The 22,896-nt window shown below is 41.7% G+C and overlaps 1 protein-coding gene across 1 annotated transcript in view; it reads right to left on the bottom strand.

The window, feature by feature from the left end:
- Window positions 1-22,896, bottom strand: part of Slc38a11 (solute carrier family 38 member 11) — a 39,283-nt gene that overhangs the window by 4,562 nt on the left and 11,825 nt on the right. Inside the window, exons 6-9 of the mRNA XM_051166584.1 lie at window positions 15,456-15,526; window positions 14,624-14,785; window positions 10,820-10,932; window positions 7,084-7,215 (exon numbers count right to left, since the gene is read on the bottom strand). Coding sequence (XP_051022541.1) covers window positions 7,084-7,215; window positions 10,820-10,932; window positions 14,624-14,785; window positions 15,456-15,526 — 478 coding nt within the window. The remainder of the gene's footprint in view (window positions 1-7,083; window positions 7,216-10,819; window positions 10,933-14,623; window positions 14,786-15,455; window positions 15,527-22,896) is intronic.

Here is a 22,896-nt window from a genome sequence, read left to right as displayed (position 1 = left end):
TTTCACTGAGGATTGCAAGCAATGATGATGCTAACATGTCTAAAGTTTATCTCCTTTGTAAACTTAAGGAGGATTCTTTGAAGCTACAGAAAATGCACCTGAATACACTTCTCAGGTCAAATGGAATCCAGGTAAGTACTGTAGAGCCAATCAACAGCCCAAGGTTCCTACCTATTGGCTATTTCAGAGGGTGGGATTCCTCCCCCTTTCCCTAGTTCTTGAGACTCCCCTCCCCCAAGTAACAAAACCATGGACCTCAGAGTTTCAACTGTATACCTAAAAAAGAATTTTCTCCTTAACCTATTTAACTTTGTCTTTTGCCCATATATATGTTCCAGTATCCTGCCAGATTTCCTACATCCAAGACCGTGCCAAAGAAGCTACCCACAGTGCTCCAGTCTAACCTCACAGATTGTGCCAGCTGGACCTGCATTTTCCTTCCTGTAGATAGTCTCAGACCCTGGACAGCAAATACAATAGGCTATTCTTCCTGGACTTGGCCAACATTTCAGCCTTCTGGCCCCACTATCCCCCCCCCCCCGCCCCTACCCCATGTCATCAGAAAGTAGCCAAAGACGATTGATTTCTTCATCCTCCATCCACTTATCAACAAAAGGCTGGATGGAATGTGTACTTCAGACCCAGGACAATCAGCTCTAGGTTCTCCCAGCAGCATTCCTCAGTCCCTATCTGCTGCAGGGCATGACTGAACTTTCCAGGACAGGGGCTTTGCTCTTCACCATATAATCTGGGCATTTTGATGCTCTCTCTGTCTCTGTCTCTGTCTCTCTGTCTCTGTTTCTCTCTCTCCCCCCCCCCCCCGCCTCCGCACCCCACTGCATCATGGCCATAAAGCTGCTGCCAATGAACCTACATTCATATACTTTAATTTGTCTTGCATGAAAAGCAATCTAATGTGCTTACTCCTTCCTTGCCACCTCTCCCTAGCAATCTGGTATCATCACCTGCCACAGCAGATATGTGCCAGACGCTCTTGAGCTGCACACCACATGTGAAGGCCTGTCACTGAGCTCTCTCTCTGTCTCCGTTTCTCTCCCCCTCCCTGTGTCTGGGGTGCCCCTCCCACATCTCTTTCTCCTACTCTCGTGCTCTTTCCCGGGTCTCTCACGTCTCAGGATTGCTCTCTACTGTCTCTCTGTCTCTCTTTCCTTCCACCTATGTTCTCCCACTACTCATTCTTTCTCTCTCTCTCCCTCCCTCTCTCCCTCCCTCCCTCCCTCTCTCTCTCTCCAAAGATAGAGACAGGACCCCAGAGCAAGCTGGTTAGAGACTTGTCATACTGGAAAGCTCGGTGTTTGATTGAGTGACTCAGCACCAATGAATGTCAACCTTGGGCTTCCACATGAGTGGGTATGCACACTCAAACACACATGTGCCCACATACATGCAAAAATGGATATATATACACATGTATCACACACACATATACACATATTCTCTCTCTGCACACATGAAGATAGAAAAAGAAAAAAGTGAGGGGACTGGAGAGATGGCTTAGTGGTTAAGAGCATGTACAGCAGCTCTTCCAGAGCACCTGATTTTGATTCCCAGCACCCATGGCAGGTGCTCACCACCACCTGTAACTGAAGATTCAGGGAATCTAACACCTCTAATCTCTTAAACACCTGCACTGATGTGCATATATGGCCCAACCCTTCAGATACAAATATGTTGTTTTGCCATATAGTTCTTGAATAGACATAAGTATTTATGAAAGGCACAGAGCAAATAAAAATAATTAAATTATCAAATGGCTGAAATTAAATAAACTGTGACCTGCCAACATAGTACTTTGAAATAAGTTATGGAAAATATTATGGAAATGACAGGAACCGTTGATGGGGATGAAGATAGGATTCTCCTGGATGGGCTTCTTGCTGCTGCTGTCCAGGTAGGAGAATCAACCCTTCAGGTTGGCTCCAGTGGACTAGAGCTCAGATGCCAGAATTTGCACACAAGGCCTCCTAGTCATGTGCATCAGTCCTATCTGGATGAGTGCAGTGAGGAGGAGACCTCAGACCCTTGGGAGTGATGAAGGTGACAAGTGTCTCATAGTCCCTGCCTCTGTCCCTGCTTTTAACCCTCAAGAGAGAATATGCAGGCTTTCCCTGGGTATGGGGACACAGATTCTGAGATTGCCAAAGGCCCTGCAGGGTCCAGCCTACCAGCTGCTCCTCTCTAGTAGCCAGAAGGGGCCACAGGACAGAAGGACAAGATCTTTGCTCCTTGGAGAGAAAAAGAAGACCAGGGTATAGGCAGTGATAACTGGTGGTTTATAGATGGGACTTTCTCTGAAGTCCCTTTTTCCTTGCTATTAGCCTTTGCCTTTCTCACAAGCCTTCCCTTTAGGCTTCAGAGTATACCTAATGACCCCCTTCATTGGGGCGATGCGTGATAAAGCTCATCTCCCTGATAACCCTAACCCTAACCCTACCCCTAACTCAGGGCTGCTCCCACCGTCTGCTCCCATCTCGTGGCGGCCATCTTTGGGTTGTTGCTGGTTCTTTGGCTTGCCTGAGGAGCACTTCTGGATGTCCCTTGGTCCCTAGAGCTCCTCCCATCCTTTCCTCTCTGTCATTCTCCTCCTCCATCACTGTGACTATTTCAAAGTAGAAATGAAAAAGAAATTAGTTACCTTTTAAATTTCTTTTTTTATAATCAGCTGATGCTTATGAAATGCATACCTATATTTCAGGAAAATAGAAAAGGCTCCACCCTAAGGGGCATGCCAACTTGGGTTCTGGTTTGTTCACTTGGTGATTACGTGTCCCTGTCTGGTTCTCACCAGCTGCTTTCTTCCTGCCAAGCAAGCAGCACACAGTGCTTTTGGGGGCTGGTTCCTGTGGCCATGGCACCAGCTGTTTCTTTTCTTTTACTTTTCTCTTTGTACTGCAAGTAGAAGCCCAAAGGGCCCAATTACTGCAGATATGTTCTCTTCCCTAACAGCAACATCCAGCCAAGGCGCTGGAGCCTTGCAACAGGACAGGTCAAGGACTTTTTCTTTGCTTCTAACATGGAGTCTTTAAAATTGAACATGTCTCTGCTTTGAGAATATTTCATTGCTGTCCTCTGCTATGAAAACAGTCAAGCAAAGAGGAAATTCTAAATGGGCTTTGGATTTTACCAGATAACCCAAATAATTTACCTTGTATTTATTTAGTTTTTACCAATAGCAGTATTTTTCTAACTATGCAAATTCTGATTCTAACACACATCTCATCTGTGTGGGCGATTGTGATGTCTGACAAGCCACAAGAGAGAAGGGTTTCTAAAGCACTACACCTAGTGACCTGATAAGGCTCTGGTTGTTTACATCCTCTCACTGAGGAAATGCTCTTATTTAATGTGAATGATATGAACAACAAAATGAACACAAAGAGCTTTAGTTCCAGTTTACTTACAGCCTGGCATTTAAAAAACAATCATTTCCTATGTTGCATGGATTATTCTTAAACTTGAAGATAAACTTAATCTCTTTCCCTTACTCCCCCTGCCCATCATTTCCTTTATGCTGTGGATAGGGCCCAGACCCTTGACTAAGTCAGACAAGCAATCCATCGCTGAGCTGTATCCTCAGATTTTGTATGTGCAGTAAGCATGATGTGTTTACGTGTATGCTGGTGTGTTCTTGCATGTGGGGACTAGAGGAGGACCTTGTGTTTCCTGTTATAGCAATCTCTGCCTTATTCCCTTAAGACAGGGACTCTTGTTAAACCTGAAATGGGGGCTGATGTGATAGTTCATTGGGAAGAACACTTGCTGGTCTTGCAGAGGATCTAGGTTCAATTCTAAGCACCTGTATGGTAGTTTACAACAGTCCCTACTTCCAGTTCCAGTTCCAGGGGTTTGGTGCCCATTATCCTGCCTCTGTGGGTATCAGGCATGCATCTCGTACACTTACAAAGATGCAGGCAAAACAGTCATATACATAAAATATATAAAAATTTAAAAACAAAAAATATCAGGCTGCCAAGATGGCTCAGGGAGTTAAAATACTCACAGCATAAGTCTGACAGCTTGTGCTCAATTCCTCAAACCCATGGTGGTAGGAGATAACCAACTCTCAGAACACTGTGCAATGACCCTTACGTATGTATATAGTGGCATACATGTGCCTGGTTGCTCTCCTCTCGATCTCTCTCAGTCTCTCTCTCTTCATACACATGCATGTGCGCGCGTGCCACGCACACACACACATACTCCACACATGCATAGTGAATACGTAACTTGAAAGGTTAAAAAAATAAAAAAAAAATCAACTTGATAAACTTTCAGAACCCAAATGAGATAACCCATAAACCCAGGGAAAATCAAACAACAATAAAAACCTGGGATGGTGGTGTTTTGGCTTGAGTGAAAAATAGTTCCATGTATTTGAACACTTGGTCCTCAGTTAGGGGTGCTGTTTCGGAAGTCATGAATCCTTTAGGAGTTATGGCCTTACTGGACAAAGTACATTATTCTTGGCAGGCTTTTGGTATTTATAGCCTGAACATGCTTCCTGTTCCCTCTCTTCCTGTTTCCTGTTCCTGTGGATGAAATGTGATCAGTCTGCTTCCTGAATGCCAGGCTGGCTTTATATTCCTGCTACTGTAGCTTTCCAGTCATGGTGAACTGTGAGCCAAAATAAACCTTTTCTTTCTTTGTTTGTTTGTTTTTTAACGATTTATTTATTATGTATACAGTGCTCTGCCTCATGTACACCTGCACACCAGAAGAGTATACCAGATTACATCATAGATGCTTGTGAGCCACCATGTGGTTGCTGGAAATTGAACTCAGGAACTCTGGAAGATCAGTCAGTGCCCTTAACCTCTGAGCCATCTCTCTAGCCCCAAACCTTTCCTTTCTTAAGTTGCTTTGTCAGGGCATTTTATCACAGCAATAAAAAAGTAAATCTATAGGTGTATAGGGGCTCATTACTTTGGACATTTCTACAGTATCACTGAAATGTTATTACTATTGTGAGATTTTATACATATGTATGCATGTGATATGTTAGATGTATAGAAATATATGTATACATATCTATGTATAAAATGCATATATATGCATTCTTTAATTTCTGGCTTCTATTCTAGTACATGTTCTTATGTCCATGAATATTTATATAAACCTGTCCTAAACTGTGGTCATAAGACATAGTCACTCATGTAATAACTTGAGCCTAATGCTCTCAGCACAGTGCTCAATGTGGAGGACCATGGAGAAAGTCATTACAGCCTTGTTTTCAAAGAGCTCACAGTTTGGTAAGTAAAGATAATTCATGGACAGTTCGAATATCATGTGTTCTAAGATCTTATATAAAAGTTATTTCATTAAGTTAAATGGAAACCATCCATAGGAATAAAGACTACTGTATGATACAATTTCTGTTTTTTCCACTCCCCTCTCTGCTTTAGAGGTAAGATCTTGTTGTACCACTCAGACTGGGTTCAAGTGAGCCTCTTGCTTAGTCTGCTGAAAAGCTAGCTAGCTGGGACCACAGGGCTGCATCAACACACCAAAGCAAGACTTTCTCCTCCTGTAGATGTAATGGAAAATCCTCTAGTGTCCCTAGTGTCCAGGGTCTGGGGAAGATGGGCACTCTCCCTTTTCCATTTCATTGGATATAAGAAAAGTTCAAGTTATTTTCTCCTCAGCAGACTATCCTCCTGCTTTTATCTGGACCTAGAAGTCACACTGGCATTGGGACCCCATAGTGATGTGGTTATGTTGGATAAACCTTCATGGCAGTTCTCATAGGCAGGAGTACATGACGAGCTGGGGTCTCTGCTGTATAACTCTGCCACGTCTGTGGCATGTGACCAGGAAATGGGAACTGGTTTCATTCTGATTTGAAATCCTGTAAAGCTTTTGCCAGGGAAGGAATAATGACCTTATGGCAGCACTTTCACTCCATTGCTCTCTCTTTAAATGGCACCATTATCCTAGCTCCACAAAATAGAAGGTGCTTCTCTGTCCCTCTGTGTTCCCAATGGAATTCGTCACCAAAGTTCTTTTTCTTCTTCATCTACACAGCAGTCGAACTTTCATGTTGGTGAGAAAGGTTAGATTTTTCTAATTTCCATCCATCATATATTTCTACTGTGTAGTACAGAGTGATTGCTCAAGTCCTTTATGTGGTCAATGAATAAATGAGTTAGAAGTTGCAGTTGGCAATGCCTGTAGGATTTAGACAGACAGAAAATAATCATTGTAGGAAAAGGAACGAATGGAAAAACAGAAAAGGCAAAGGACAGAGCAAAAATTGAAGTGGCATACAGGCCGAAAATAAATTTGGCAGCTAAGGGAGCCTTTGGAGAAATACATTAGAAATAAGTTTTTGTAAAGGGAAGGGCTGTGTTATAAGGGAATAGCATTTCCAATTGCTCTGAAAGAAAAGGATGTAGACATGAAAGAAAAGTTCAGACATGACACAATGGAGCCCTAAGTCTGAGTGGTGTGAGACACAGCAGAAGAAAAGTCTGGGGAGAGGGAAAATATTTAAAGGAAAAGAAATTTGGATAATCCAGGGTGATGCTGTGATTGGGATAAAGTTTTACTACTTTTATAACTTCACCAAGTCCACTAGATATTTGAATTCTACACACAGTGAAGGGTTTAGTTAACTTAACCACCTTTATAGTACAGGGGCAGGACCTGCAACCATGGAACACTTGACACTTTGAGTCAGGTACATTTTTTGTTGTGAGGCATTTTTTTTGCACACAATGAGCATTATTGGGGTCTCTGGTTGCTAACTATATAGCCATAGCATTACCACCCTGTTAGGCAATCAGAGATGCCTCTGACATTACTAAGGTCCCCCCGCCCCTGCAGAAGAACAAAATCCACTCCCTCCCATTTGAGTAGCACTGTCAAAAACTATATGCTTCCAGAAACAGCAGATCATCATCATTATCAATATTTATTATTATATTGCAAACAGATTTCCATTATACTCAGAAGGTGATAATTAAAAAAAAAAAAAAAAAAAAAGAAAAGCACATATTACATTAAGTGGAGACATTTTAAAAGAGATTTTCAGAAAGGATGGAGCAAATCCTTCAATGTACTTACGTTGAGTTCTAAAACTTTTCCAAGGCAATCAATCAGCAATGATACCAGCATGGCTGCAGTAATGATAACCGCTGTTAAGATGATGTGGAATGCTGATGAAAGATTCCCACCAAAAAACACATTGGCAATTACCTGGCAAATAAACAGAGCAGACTGAGAGGTGCTCTTGAGGCTTACCAGACTCACTGAGCCTTTTACAGTAGCACTATGACTGTATAAAACACCACCAGTAAGGCAGCTCATCAAACCTTAGGCCATTAGGGATGTTTCTATCATTTCAAAGTATTTACACATTCACAGTCATAGCAATAATGAGTATTCTTTGGTATGGTCTTTGCCAGTTATTGTCTTATGCTGTAGACCCAGAACATGGCACACCAGTGTTATAATACACACATTCCTAAAGGATAAGAAAGATTTTGGAACGTTGCCTTATCCTTCTTGAGCTGGTAAGGTTACCACTAAAACGAACTACAAGTATCGAGTATTTAATGGCCTCTAACACAGGTGTTACGATTTATCTTTTTCATGATATTAGATGAATACTGTTCTTTATTAAGAGGATATCAATGCTATACAAATGAAACCCACAAAGAAGAAAGGCAAATTAAGATGGATTCATCACTATTTCCCATGAATACGCATATCAGGAAGCTAATCAATAGTTACCTACTGGATGCATCCCATTCTAATAAATTTACAATAAGATGTGTAAGGGATAATTCTATTCTCAAGAAGTTACATAATCCAAAAAGATCCACAACTCTATAAAGAAACGAATAGAGAACTGTTTGTGGCTGGATGAAAAAGACCAAAGAGAGTTTAGAGGGCTCTTCAGTTGTCTAGAATGGTATACTGTGGGCAGTGGATAATGAATAAGGAGCAAATGAAGACCCAAGTGAATGTGTTGACTGACAGGAGCACAGCCATGTCAAGGACCCCAATGTCTCAGACCAATGCAATTGACAAAGCCTTCCCAAGGGTCCATGTGCAATTATCAACAGATTCCTCCTTCCAGATGTTTATAGCCCAAGACCTGTCACTATGACTAGCTAACCCCTTCTTCTTACCCTGTCTATAACGAACATATTAGTTTCTAGGCTGTTATATTAGGGGCCTCCCGTCAGAGCAAGCACATCCCATCCTCCTCCAGCTTTTCCCTGTGTGTGTTACCCAAATCAGGTCTTTAGAACCATACCACACAGAATGTGGCAGTCTTCCCTAAAGTACTCCTCTTTAACCCATTGCTGAAATGGGTGTGACCTATTCCAAGTTTGAGGCGAGGATAAAATCGAAAGCAGCACTAAAAGCTGAGGCCATGGTGTACAGAAGAGCAGGGGAGAAAACATTAGAACATCATCTATGGAGGACAGACAGAAGAATCTGGACAGAGTGATGGCCATGTGCAAAACAGCAGTGAAACAAGAATTGTCAGTGGAGGGAGAGCCTCAGGTGTAAGGTACTACAAAGATAACAGCTGTTGAAAAATCACCTAGATGGATGCTATCCCCACAGGTGAGCTGCTGCAGTGTTGCCAGTAGAGACCTAAGGGTGATACTAACCACTTGAGATGATATGAATTTGATGTTTCCCCAAATTTATCTTCTTCAAACACAACTCTTCCATACCTCTATAAGACGAGATTATGAGGATGAGGTAACCATGTCGGCAGGATAGCAAAGGGTATTTATCAAGGGCCAACGGTCTTTTTGTCCTCTTTATGTGTGCCTGGCTATTTTCCCTATGAAGAGAAACAATTGTGTTTCTGCTGCATCTATTTGTATGTATATGTGTGCAGACAGGCAGCAGCAAGTAGTGAGAGTCATACAGCATTCCTCTGCATGGAATATGTTACCAGGACAAAGAGCTTGGTTTTGGTCATGGCAGCTAGAATGGAAACTACTCTCCACATACCCTTATCCAGAACACCTAAGCCTGTACCGTCTGCACCTGCCAACCTGGAGATCCGAAGAGAGCCTGAAGTACTGGGCAGATGCTGACAATAGCGAGCAAAGCTTGGAAATAATCTTGAACTTTAAACACCTGCAGGCAGTAACCCTTAGTTCCCAGCTCCCTTCCGTGATGGAAGAGCACTAGCCTTGGGTCATGGCCTTCTCAAGTGTGAGTGCAGCTGGAAAGAATGCACAGTGTTGAGCGTTGCCCTCCGTGTCCCAGCACTGTTTCTCCTTGCCAGAGCTGGCCTACGGTGAGAAAGCAGCAGCCTTGAGAAGCCCTGTGGATCAGATAGGGGATTTAAGGCTCTGTTTGTGGTTCACGTCATACATTATAGGCCTTCACACAGTGTGCTGTGTAAACACCCTGTGGGGGTAGATCCTGACTAAGCCCTTTTCACAGCAACTCTGAAAGAAGCTTTGAGAGGCAGGATGGTGGGTGCTTCTACTCAGCACAATGGGGATCTAGCCAACAGCATAGGAGATTCCTGTCAAGCCATGTTGCCCAGTTTAACACAAGAATAGATTCCCTTTTACCTACATACCTCCCCATATTTATAACTACAGAACTGTACAACTATATTCATCAAAATATATCTGTAGACCTATAGGTTTATGTTGAAGTTTGATTCCTCATGGACTATAATATATTATTAAAAAAATAAAACCAATTACGAAACAGCAAAATATGATTTTAGAAACAATTTCTTTAAATTTTCATCCTTAATTTCTTTTTTGGCATTCCTTTAAAAATAAAAGCAGCCATTTTGATTTGGCTGTTCTAAAGGCTGCTATTCCCTTGGGAAAGAAGCTTTCTCAAAAGCTTTGCATTTATGATACTATAGTCTCAACCTTGGGGCATGATGTATAGTCACAACATTTAAAAAATTTATTTTGTAAATATTTGAATATATATTTGAATGAAAATGAGGATGTGACCACTCCTAGGTACAGGTGAGGAGAATGGTTTTTGGTAGATACAAGGGAGTGAACAGTCAGAAGCATCTGGAAGAATCCAGAGCAGGGAGAGAAAGAAGTACATTAAACATGGCCAGTAGACTGAACAGGGCCATGAGAGGAGAGAGGGGCAGGAGAATGAGAGAGGAAGAGAAGAGAGAAGAGGCGAGAAGGTGAGTCGACCAAGAGAGAAGCCAAGCATCAGGAGAGCACATGGCGGGGACCATATAGGAATCAGAAGCTGGGGGAAGGGAAGGGAAGCTCAGGGGTTAGAAAGGTTGGCCAGGGATCAGGGTGAGGAGTGCTGAGGAGAGAAATGCTGAGATAGCCTGGCAGCCAGTGTCTGCTTTGATGTGTTAATTGGCACCTCAGTTAGCCATTTGTCCCAGGTTTCTTTGGGACCTAGCAATATTTGTTTGTAGATTCTGATACTTTACAGCTTAAAGAGGAGATTGTATGAGTCTGTCACCTGACACTAGTGTTAGGTCCTACTGCATGGCTTGGCTGGCGTGGCCTGTCCTCTACCTAGGGGCAGGGCTTCCTCTTTCCCAGAGTTTGACTTTATAAACCAGACATTTTGGTTCCAGGGCCCACTTTTTCCCCTACTTCCATACTCTCTCTCTCCTTCCCTTCACCCCCAACAACCCCCCAGTGTATGATGCCCTTCCCCCCCGTCCTGTGTCATTTCCAATAAACTTGCATTTATATTATAGCTCCATCACCAATTAGTTTGTTCCATTTATTTAATCAATCATACATGCATTTGGGTATTTGCATATTGAATTATCTGTGTCTTCCCAAATAAATGTAGTCGAATCAATGCTTACATCTCTGGTCACAAAGCATTCAATCGGGTATGTCAAAATGACAGTGACGCCATAACAAAACCTCCCAAAGGTCACCAGGTCATCACTTCTGCAGTAATTTTCAAATAAGTCCCCTGGAGAACAAGAGAAAATATATTTATTTGCAAGGTACTGAGGATAACAAACAAATGAGATATTCTTTTGTGTAAAGGTGGTAGCTTATATACTTCATTTCTTATAATTAAAAACATAGGTTACCAGGTCTAAGTGTAACATGCTGCCTTTAGTAGCCTTGAGTTTATTCCCTGCTATTAAAACTAGTGCATGCTCCACTTGAAAGTAAGCTCTTCACTGGCAGAGTTATTTGTTTTTGGTAGGCTTGCCTTAAAGTTGTGCCAATTTTTGGAAAAAATATTTTGCCCATTGTTTTTCTTTTTTCTTTTAATAACAGAATCAACTCCCTAAATTCTTATGTGCTGCCTTTATAAATGGCTTCTGGTCTTTGTTTCAGGGGATTGTATTCTTTTCAACAAATGTCTATTAAAATAAACAATTTTCTCTTTGAAATGCTATTTTTAGATCAAGACAATCCCGCAAGGAAGAGTAGGAGCAGGGCATGTAGGGAGCTGAGTTTCCTGTGCTTGAGGTATATGGGTCCTGCTCACAAGCCCAGGACCACACCAAAGCACTCCCCAGAGGCACTGTCCTTCATGACATTTGATGCGCCCAAATCTGAACGCACATTTCATTAGCTCAAAACTGAAAATAGGGTCAATTCCAGAGAAGGGCATTAACTTTTATTATTTCCAAATCAAATAATAAACCATGTATATATATATATATGTGTGTGTGTGTGTGTGTGTGTGTTCTGTATGTTTTCAGAACTCTATGAAGAAATGCAGAGCTCTGACCAGCTCACAGACACATGTCAGCACATACTTGCTGAACACAGGTTTTGGGCTTCTTTATTTCTTGAACATAACATTGTTACATATGGACACAACAGTTGCCTTTTTTTCTCCTCTTAATTAAACCAATTAGAAAATGAAGTGAAAGTCACATATTTAAGACACTGCTTCAGAAAGATCTTGTTTTTAGTAAAGAGTGAAGAGGTAACCTACTTTTACTTCCTCTTCCAAGACACACTTTAGGTGGACTGCCTTCCCCTCCACCAAAATGACACCAGATATGTGTTACACTTCTGGTGCCCCTTCTAGGCAGTGGAAGATGCCAGCACAAGGCAGAAGTGGCAGGGAACAGCTTCAACACTGATTGAGGGGCTACCACTGTGAAAAGCCCAAAAATGGAGGTTCCCACAGCTAACCTCCACTAAAAACGAGGCCCTGCGTCTCCTCTGAAGTAACAGGGAACAGCAACGGGACTCTAGACATCCCACTGCCTTACTGGCTTCAATTTATCTGATGAACAGAGGAGCATGTAGTTTGTACAAACAAGACCAGATCGGCCTAAACAAAAATGAGCAAAGGGAGCAATGTCAGCTAATTCTAGCTGAAATCTAAGCACGTTTCAGGGAATTAGAGGTAAGGAACAGCAAGACAAGGGCAAAAACAATGACCTCAGCTACCTGTTGGCTTTGCTGTACGAAGATGTGTGTGAAGCACAGTGTGTGTGTGTGTGTGTGTGTGTGTGTGTGTGTGTGTGTGTAAATGTATGTAATGCATGCACATATGTGTGTGGGTATTTGCACTGGTGCTTGGGGTTGTGGAGGCCAGAGCAGAACATCAGATGCCCCGCTCTATCATGCTCTGCCTTATTGTTTTCGAGATAGAATTTCTCACTGAAGCGAGGCTAGCAGCCAGGAAGCCCAAGTGATTCTACTGTCTCTTCCTCGTGTCCCAGAACAGGCACAGGCACATGTGGCCATAATCAGCTTAAAGAGCCCTTGTCACACTTTCCTTTAGAGATAGAGTATTGGTATATAGCATAGGCTAGCCGTCCCCTACCTCCCATGTACTGTATTGGGATTACAGATGTTAGTGATCACATACAGTTGTCACAAATACTTAATTATGGCATGGCAATTACCTCTGCTAAAAACACTAGGAAGATGTTACTAGCCAAACCAGAGAGGCATTTACAAACCAAGGTCACCAGGCATGCAGGAACCCTCAGACCATTCAACTTGGCATACTATGTAGTACTTGTGATTGGAACATGGCAGTATTTGAAACATTTCTTATCAAGATTTTCAAGGTTGTTTTCAACTGCACTATGCTGGATCAGGTAGGATATCTATATGTACACACACACACATATTCTATATATATACACATATGTGTATTTGTATATATATATATTTGTATGTATGTTTATATGTTTGTGTATATATATGTACTTATATAGTATATATATTATTGCACTGGCATCACATCAGTTTTTCCATTAAAAAATAATCTTTCCAAAGCACTGTAACTACTTGAAAAGGATTCATCCTTGTTGGTTTATTTATAATTCTGTGACTCAAATTCTGAAGTTTTACAAATCGCCCGGGATAGTAATTGTCATTTTAACATTGCTGTTCATTTATTTGGTATTTTACATGCTTAATTAATTGCCTTTCATTTTCTTTCATGGTAGTTTCTTTTATTTTCAAATTAAATGGCTTTTGAAAAGGAAAAAAAAATCTTTCTTACTTATTGAGAAATATATTATATAATCATAGTGACCTATGATATCTACCCAGATCAAGGCATCGCAAGAGTACCACAGTGCCACAGCTATCTAAGCCAAGAGGAGCTGGGCACTAGGAGACTGTTGGAGGCTTTGTGCTCATCAAAACTTGGGAGGCAGACAGAGAAGCAGGGGAAAACATCTGAACTTGAGCATCAGAAGACTTGCTTTCTGGTTGTTACCAGCCAGCTGGGGCAAGTTACTTCTCTTTCTGTGTGAGCAAGAAGTAGAACTAGTTATTCCACTTACCTTCAAAGGGTTGTGGGAAGGTCAAGTGAGATACCAGACCTGCAAAAGCTGCGCAATATATGAATCATGACGCTCGGCCTGCTGTCAGGCTACCCCGAGTAATACCCACTTAATGACTGGATGAAAGGGTCCAAAGCAGTAAAAAGAAGGACCATTTAGTTATTGGGCCTGAGAGATACAAGAAAAGAGAAGTCACTTTGAACGCAGGGAGGGAGGGGAAAGAGCTGGCTTTATAGGAAAGATGATATTTGAGATTTAGTCAGAATGAGACAATTAAGTAGAAATGTCCTAAAGTCTGGCTGGCGATAAAAAGAAAGGCCTGAGCTAGAGGGAAAACAAGGAAGCCACCTAGAGTGTTTGTCAACAGAAAAGAAGGACCCCATCCCTGGGTGGAGCCGGGGTTAGAAAGGCAGGAGGAAGAAAACAACAACAAATTAGCACGGAAAATGAAAAGACAGTACAGTCATTCTTTCCTCAAGTGGGAGGCAGGCAGTTCAGCACAGGTGACTGACTCAGAAAGGTTCAAAGAGGCCAGAGCCAGAAAGGTTATCATCAGCTTCAGCATGGGGAGGCTATTAGTACCCAGGAATGGAAAAGTACAGAGTGGCAGTCAAGAGGGGAGCCAGAGTTCATGTCTGGAAACAAGCAAACAAACATGCCTGGAGGTAGAGAGCATGGGTCACAGAGCTAACTCTCAGAGGGTAAGAAGAGAGACATTATGGAGCAGAAATAGGCAGGCAGAAGGCTAGAGCAGAGGATGGGTAGAAGGCAGATGGAGTGGGATAGACCCCGGGAAAACTGTTCCGGAATTGGTAGAGCACTGAAAATACTGGTACCAGTCCACACTTGCACCAACACAGGTTGTGGTTGAGCCTCTCATTTTACCTTGAGTGAAGCCAGTAAAGGTCAAGTACCCGCATGTAGCAAAGACCACACAGATTAACACAGAAACCAGGATGGATGTGTGGATGATCCAGCACCACTTAGCTATGGTGGGCTCTTTCAAAGAACCATAGACCAGAAAGCAGTTATGGTGGCAAATGAATGCTGTAACACAAAGGAAAAAAAAATCTCATTAGTAGGGAAACAGCCGGGCTGTGCTTTCTACTCTGAAAAGTTGAGGCCTGTCTACTGCCTTAGAATTTCCAGTGTCTAAAATGAAAACATCTTAATTCATAAAACTAAATAAGCCAGAAAGTAAGTTTTAAAAAAGGTCTACAAACAAGAAACTTCACAGAAGACTTGCCTAGTATCTTCACGTTACTCTCAACATAACCTAGGCCTGTCCAACTTCTCTCCCATTTTTTCCTCTTCCTAATGGCCCTGCTTATCTTAAGGAACATCTGTACCTGGCTTTCCTTAGCATCTGGGACATAGGGGAATTATAGATATTTAGCCAAATATTAATCCTTTCTGAAAAGACTTTGAAGAAATTCATGACATTTACTGAACTTCCCAGTTAGTGAACACACTAAGTGTAATCAATACCCAGAGGGAAATACTGTTCTCCAATCAGAAGCAAGTTTTAGTTATGAATGAGAAAGGCTGGTAATGTACAGGAAAGGCTGGAGTCTAATTTTATATTAACAAGAACTAGAGTGTATGCTGCTAATGGTCAATCTAAACTTAGAAGACCCACTATAGACACACAGGGACCAGTGCTCTTCACAGAGCAGATAAAGTCATACTGAGGAAGGGTTTGAAGTCAGGTGCTCACCAAAAGACATCACTCCAACAGCCTGGATGGCATTGGGCTTTGCAAATACCCAAGCATCATCTGTCTTCGGTCTAGAAGAAAATCATTAGATACATCACTAGACATGTGTAACAATAAGTTTATTGGAGAATAAGAAATAGTGTCACACATAAAAAAGTGAGTATCTTTCAATAGGAACTTAATAAGGGGGGCTGGAGAGACACCTCAGGGTTTAAAAGTACTTGTTGCTCCTGCAGAGGGCCCACATATGTTGCCTAGCACCCACATGGTGGCTCACAGCCTTCTGTAACTCCAATTCCAGGGGATCAAATGCCCTCCTTGGGCACCAGATACATGTGATACATGTGCAAGTGCACACACACAAACAGACACACCACACACACACACACACAGAGTGAGAGAGTGAGAGAGAGAGAGAGAGAGAGAGAGAGAGAGAGAGAGAGAGAGAGAGAGTGAGAGAGAGAGAGAGAGAGAAACATGCAGACAAAAATACCCATACATACAAAATAAATAGCTTCCAAAAAGAAAAAGAAAAAAATTAATAAGGGCTTCCATTCATCTCACCAACATACATTTCCTGGGGACATCAGTGCTTCCTCAACCCAAGTACTCTAAAATGCCCATTGAATACTTGGACAGATTCTGTGTTTACACATGTAAAATAGTCACTGACTGTATGATATGGGGAATTGATTTGCTCAATCATTTTAACAAGAAAAGTTATTATGGAGTCATCACAGAAGATCCTAAGTGGGATATAAAATTACCAATATCCTATAACTGTTCTTTATTCACTTCTTCAGTTTTTCAGCTTTGATTGACCTGAGAGAAACTTAGTGGATGCTGTAGTTCAGTAAGGAGGTTATGTGTGGGTTGATGCTGACCAAGGGTATACTCTTTTGGTATACTGTGTCGTCTCATTTTTTTTTCTGCAGGGTCTTTCAATGATTATCATCCTTTAGGCCAGACATAGTGGTGCACACCTTTAACCTTAGCACCAAGGAGGTAGAGGCAGGTAGATCTCTACAAACTCAAGGCCAGCCTGGTTTACAAATTAAGTCCCAGGCCAGGCAGGGCCACACAGTAAGACCCAACTTCAAACTAAAACCAAAACTAAAAGAATTATTTTCATTTAACATTAAGGTAGTCTCTGTATCAGGATCTTGTTTGCCTTGCCTCCCGGTCTGTTTCACCCAAAATCTTTTTATACATTAGCCTCAAATTTCTATCTGTTGGTGTACTTCTCAAAGGGAGCTTTGAACATATACATTTTAAAAATTATTTTTTATCCAATTATGGTTTTGAGACAGAGTCTCACTGTCTAGCCCAGGCTGGCCTCAAACTTGTGACCTCCTTCCCCCACCTCAGCTTTTATAGTTCTGGGGTTAAAATGTGACATCACCATGCCCATTTGGTCACTTTAAAGTCTCAGGCAGCATATATCCTCGTGGAGTTAAAATATCCAGAAGCAGAGTGGATCGGCCTCCTTGGCAAACACTCTTCCCTCTACCTCCCTTAATAAGGACTACACAGGTCTTGAGCCTGTTCTCGTCTCCTCTAAGTACTGGCTAAGGAGTGCCTTTAGCCAAGTTAATTGTTTCGTGTTTCACTGTTTTGATTTCTGCATCTGTGAAATGGGAGTAACCATACTGTCGAATTTCCTGAGCCGTTTTACAGACTAAATGAGATAAGACACGTAACTCTTCTGAAAGAGAGCGTGTAAGACAGTATATGTTCAATGCACAGTCAGTTTTATCTGTGCTATTTGTGAATACTTAATTAGTATCCTTTCCTAAGTATTCAAAGGTGCATAAAGGCCCAGAAGCACGACATACTGCTATAGACAGGTTTGAATGAGACTCAAAGAGTGCATGGAGATAGATAAGGATATGCCCACTGCCTAGCCTGCAGCCACTGGAGGGTTAAAGAAAAAAGGGGAGTTTTCAAGATGAACACCCAACTCTCATGTTCGTTGCTCATTGTCTGTATGAAGAGGACACAAATGAATCCTATTTGTGTTGTCCAAGTTTGTGGAATTTGCACAGTATGCCATCTTTCTATAAATGACAAGAACAGCTCTCACTGGGGGAACAGAGCCTCACAGAAAAGCTAGCCCTGACCAAGGCCTCCCACTGTTCTCTCCTGATGGGAATCTTTGCGTTTTGAGTGGGAGCTACTGCCACCTGCTGCCTCCACTGCTCTCTCTTGTTCTCTCTCTCTCTCCAGTCAGCCTGGCAAATTCCAGCCTTAGTGTGCAATGTGCCCACTTACTTAAAATACTTAGGAAATTGTTCCTACTGTGCAGTACTTACAGAAGACTGTCTACCTTTTGGAAATGCTCTGAGTAATGTGCTCCAAATCTAGGAAAAGGTAATGGGATATGGGTTTTCATTGATTTGTAACAGCCTAGGATTGAGCTCAGAAACAATCAGTTCCACAGAGAGGGAGGGAGGGAGAGAGGGAGGGAGGGAGGAAGGGAGGAGAGAGAGGGGGAGGGGGAGGGGGAAGGGGGAAGAAGGAATGGCTATCTCTTCCTGGTATAATTTATGAGAAGACATAAATTTTTATACCCAACCTGGCTGAAAACAAATGAAGTTATGGTTCTTCTGCCTATAGACTATAAATGTCAAATACAAAAATATAAACAGAGCATTTAAGCAATGTGTATTATTAATACATCACCCAAATGGCCCTCCTAATCAATGCCAGGGTAGTCTCATAGAAACATCTGTTAATGCATTTGCCGTACTAATAGATTAGTATGTGAAAGCATATACACAAAAGCATATGACTCGGGTTTTGTTTCCATAAACATACCAAGCAAGCTGTTAGTTCTCCATGATTTTACAGAATTAAACTTTCATTGGATGTTTAAACAGTCAAATGTACTTAATACCCAATTTGGGGTTCTACGTGAAGAAATATTTTTAAGGGTTGACCCTCATAGATTTCTTCCCAAAGCTTTCATCTAAACACTAACACCAATGTTTCTTACTTTTTTCTCCTTTTAATCTTTGGATCACAGATAGAGTAACAGAGACTAGAACTGACAGGTAAAGAAGAGAATACAGCAGGTAGAAAATTAATTATGTTTTTCATCTGTATAAAATTATACATATTTATTGGTTACTACGTGATTGTTTTGTGCTACGTGTGTATACCAGGTAATTTTTAAATCAGGGCAAACACACATACACACACATACACTAATTAATCTTTATCATAAAAGTATATAAGATACTTTCTTCTGGATTTTTAACCATAAACAGTATTTTATCATTATCTATAATCATTCTACTGAAAGTAGAACATAGAACTTATTTCTGTTACTTAATTGTGTCCTTGTACACTGCCTCTCCAGCCTCTAGTGACAACTATTCAACTCTTTAACTTATAGGAGAATGACTTTTTTTCTTTGCTTTTCGGGCACAAGGTCTCACTATGTAGCATTAGCTGGCCTGGGATTCCTACAGATCTGCTTATTTCTACTTCCCAAGTGCTGGGAGTAAAGGCATGCATCATCAAGCCCTGCCTGAGACCAGCTTTTAAAATATTTCTCACATGAGTGAGATCATATGGCACTTGTCTTTCTGTTTGTGACTTATTTTACATAATGATTTCCAAATCCCTGTTGTGGCAAATGACATGATTTAATTTTTTTTTTTTTAATTGTGGAATAGTGCGATGTTGTATGTGTTTGTTGTGTTTTCCTTATTCATCAGTGGGCGATAAAATTGTTTCTATAGCCTTATTATTAGAAATAATGTTGCAGTAAATAATTGGGTAATTTTTGAGAAAGAATTACACATTCATATGTGATGGCTGTTCTTGGCTGTCAACTTGACTACATCTGGAATTAACTAAAACCCCAAAATGGGGCATACCTGTGAGGGTTTCTTTCTTTCTTTCTTTCTTTCTTTCTTTCTTTCTTTCTTTCTTTCTCTCCTTCCTTGATTTGAAGTGGGAATATCTACCTCTAATCCGGATTTTTGAGGTGGGAAGACTCACCTTTAATCTAGATATTTTGAGGTAGGAAGACCTGATTGTAATCGGGGCCGTGACTTCTGTTGGAAGCCTATACAAAGGCATGGAAGAAGGAAGCTTTTGCTTTTTACATGCTTGCTTTCATTTTGGTAGCAGGGGCATTCCTTCATTGGCATTAGAGCCCACTTCTTTGGGGTTCTAGTATGTACTGAAGATCAGCTGAGAAATGTAGCCTCGTGGACTGAGCAACTACTAGATTCTTGGCACTTCCATTCATAGGCAGCCATTGTTCGATTAGCTGGGCCACACTCTGTAAATCATTCTAATATATATATATATATATATATATATATATATATATATATATATATATATATGTATATATATATGTATATGTATATATACACACATGTATACATATATATGTTCATTTAATATATTCTGCTGCTCTAGAGAACTCTGACTAATACACCATCCCTCTCCCTTAGATCACAGCAGAGTATAAACTCCAGAAAAAAAGAAATAACTTTTATAAGTCATAAAATGTATTTTAAACAAATGCTTAAATTTGTACTTAGACTTCGATGAAAATCAACAACAAAAAACTTAGCCTGGGCCTAGACAGATGGTTGAGGAGTAGAAAGCATTTATTCCTCTTCCAGAGGATTCCTGTTCTCTTTCCTGGACCTCTTCTGGCTTCCCCAGGTGTACACACACACACACACACACACACACACACACACATACACTCTTAAACTTGGCTATCTAATTAAACAAGCTAGGCCTCATGGCCCTCCCTTCTGTCCTGATATCCCACTGAAATGTTCCTAACCTCCCTTCTGTCCTGATATCCCACTGAAATGTTCCTAAACGAGTTTAAATGGTTTGCGAGGGAGAGGATGGGAGACATCAGTGGAGAAAATAGTTTGTGTAAATGAGAGCAGATGTTTATGTCATCACTGTGGAGAGCCATACAGAGGGCGCTCACCAGGAGAAAGAGTGGCTTGCCTCATGGCAGCTGAGGGTGTGTAAGGCTCAGACACCAGTGAGCTACTGTGAGTGTGATAGTAAAAGAGGACAAGGAAGAAAACAAGGCACTTTGGGATCCTGGAGAGAGACTTCCTGCAACAGGTAAGAGGGGAAGGGAACTCCTAGGGTGGTGTGTGGTGGTGCAGGAACAAACTGAGGGTAGATCTGTCTAGAAGTCGCAGCAGGACAGGACACCCCACAGGCTGATCCATTATCTCATCTGTCTGAGCATTTGGAAGACACTTTGGGAAAAAGGAGAAAGGAGTTGTAAGGAAGTGTAAGTGGGGAGAAGGTACCTAATTTTATTTCATTTTATTTTTCTAAAGATTTATTTATTTGTTTATTTTATTAATTTATTCTTATTACATCTCAATGGTTATCCCATCCCTTGTATCCTCCCATTCCTCCCTCCCTCCCACTTTCCCCTTATTCCCCTCTCCTATGACTGTGACTGAGGGGGACCTCCTCCCCCTGTATATGCTCATAGGGTATCAAGTCTCTTCTTGGTAACCTGCTATCCTTCCTCTGAGTGCCACCAGGTCTCCCCATTCAGGGGACGTGGTCAAATATGAGGCACCAGAGTTCGTGTGAGAGTCAGATCCCCTGGAGCTGGAGGTACAGCTGGCTGTGGGCTGCCAGATGTGGGTGATGGTTTGGATTCCTGGATTCAGGCATCTTATATTGATTGGAAACTTGAATTTGTTATCTTTATAACAGCCAAGGAATCAGCAATGGTGTCCTAACAAATAAACCTGTCTTGACAATCTTCAGGCCGGGCATGGCGTCTCACCTGAAATCTCAGTACTCAGGAGGCAGAGGCAAGCGGATGTCTGTCAGTTTGAGGCTAGCCCGATCTACATAGCAAATTTCAGGCTAGTCTGGGCTGTATAATAAGCCCCTGTTTCAAATAAATACCAACAAAACAACTAAACATCAAGGTATTGCTCCCAGGTTGTAGCAGGATACTGCACCTCTGCATCAGAAGGCTTAGAACACCTGTGCCTTCTGGTTGTACACTCTGAAAGTTTTTATTATTTATTTATTTATTTATTTATTTATTTTTGAGACATGGTTTCTCTCTGTAGTCCTGGCTGTCCAGGACTCACTTTGTAGACCACGCTGGCCTCGAACTTACAGAGATCTGCCTGCCTCTTAAGCCAAGCAGAGGAGGCTTCCAAGTAATCCAGTGTGGGCAGAGTCTGATTTTTGTTAAGAGCATTAGAAATTAAAAGTTTCAACCACACACAGATGAGACTTAAGTGCTCTGGATACCCTGAGGCGCAGCTCAGTTGTTCCTGTTTTCTGTTACACCACAAGCTTTGAGTGACAGGCAGCCCTGACCACTTCCCTCAGGACAGGATCAGCTGCCTCCCTCCTTCGTGTGTCCTGCTCTGTGATACAGATCTGTGTTTGACAGGGGCTGCCAGGAAAAAAAAAATCCTTCCTTGTCATTACTTACTAGCAATGTCACAACGGTTTCACTTTTAAATACAATTTTCAAATTTTGATTTAAAGTTTCGCATAACTTGGTGCTGATTTTTGTGTGTGTCTGTGCCAAAATTTCATGTGGCCTTACAAAAACGATCCATGCCAAAAATCACGTCATCATGAATATGTTTTGTTACTTGAGATATCAACTTCCTTTGATTCTTCTTAGCATCTATTCTTTGATTCCCCAGCAGCGTGGTCAAACCCTCAGTGGCCTGCCCCTTAAAAAGAACCGAGTCCTTGCCCTCCCGCACCGCTGCTGGAAGCCATCTATTGTGGAGAGCTGCACTTGAGTGTCCTATACGGGTTTTAAGAGTTTTCTTCTATGGTTTCCTGTTTAGGCCCGTACTATGTATTTTCTGGGGGAGGGGGTCATGGGGAGTTCTTTTGATGAACCTGGAGCTCACTGATCGGTTCAGACTGTGACCATCAAGCCCAGAAACTTTTCTGTCTCCGCCTACCTAGTTTGGGGATCACAGACAACGACCAATGATTTTTGGCTTTTCAAAGGCGGTGCAGGAGATTTCAACGTCAGGTCCCCAGGTTTCGGCTACAGGCGCATTATGACTGAACCATCTCCCTAGGCCCCTTAATTTTTTTTTAACACTATAAATATCTGTTAGAAGTATGAATGTTCTTTGGTTTTCTGATGTTTATTATGTCCAACTCCACACACAAACTTTAATAGACCCACAGGGCAGCGGGGAGTGGGTTTACATCTACCTTTGTAGCTCCACAACCTAGAACAGCCAAGCCAATGGGCATTTAATACATACCCTAATTGATTGACAGTATGCGCTTCGATTTCTCCCTTTGGTGGTGAGTTCTCGACTACCTAATAATCTAGTGTCTACGCATGCCTGTAATCCCAGCACTCAGAGAGGAATAGGCAGGTGGATCTCTGTGAGTTCCAGGACAGCTGGTTCTACAAAGCGAGTCC

Source organism: Acomys russatus, chromosome 24, assembly GCF_903995435.1.
Source record: "Acomys russatus chromosome 24, mAcoRus1.1, whole genome shotgun sequence".
Lineage (NCBI taxonomy): Eukaryota > Metazoa > Chordata > Mammalia > Rodentia > Muridae > Acomys > Acomys russatus.
This window is presented reverse-complemented; position numbering and strand designations above follow the sequence as displayed.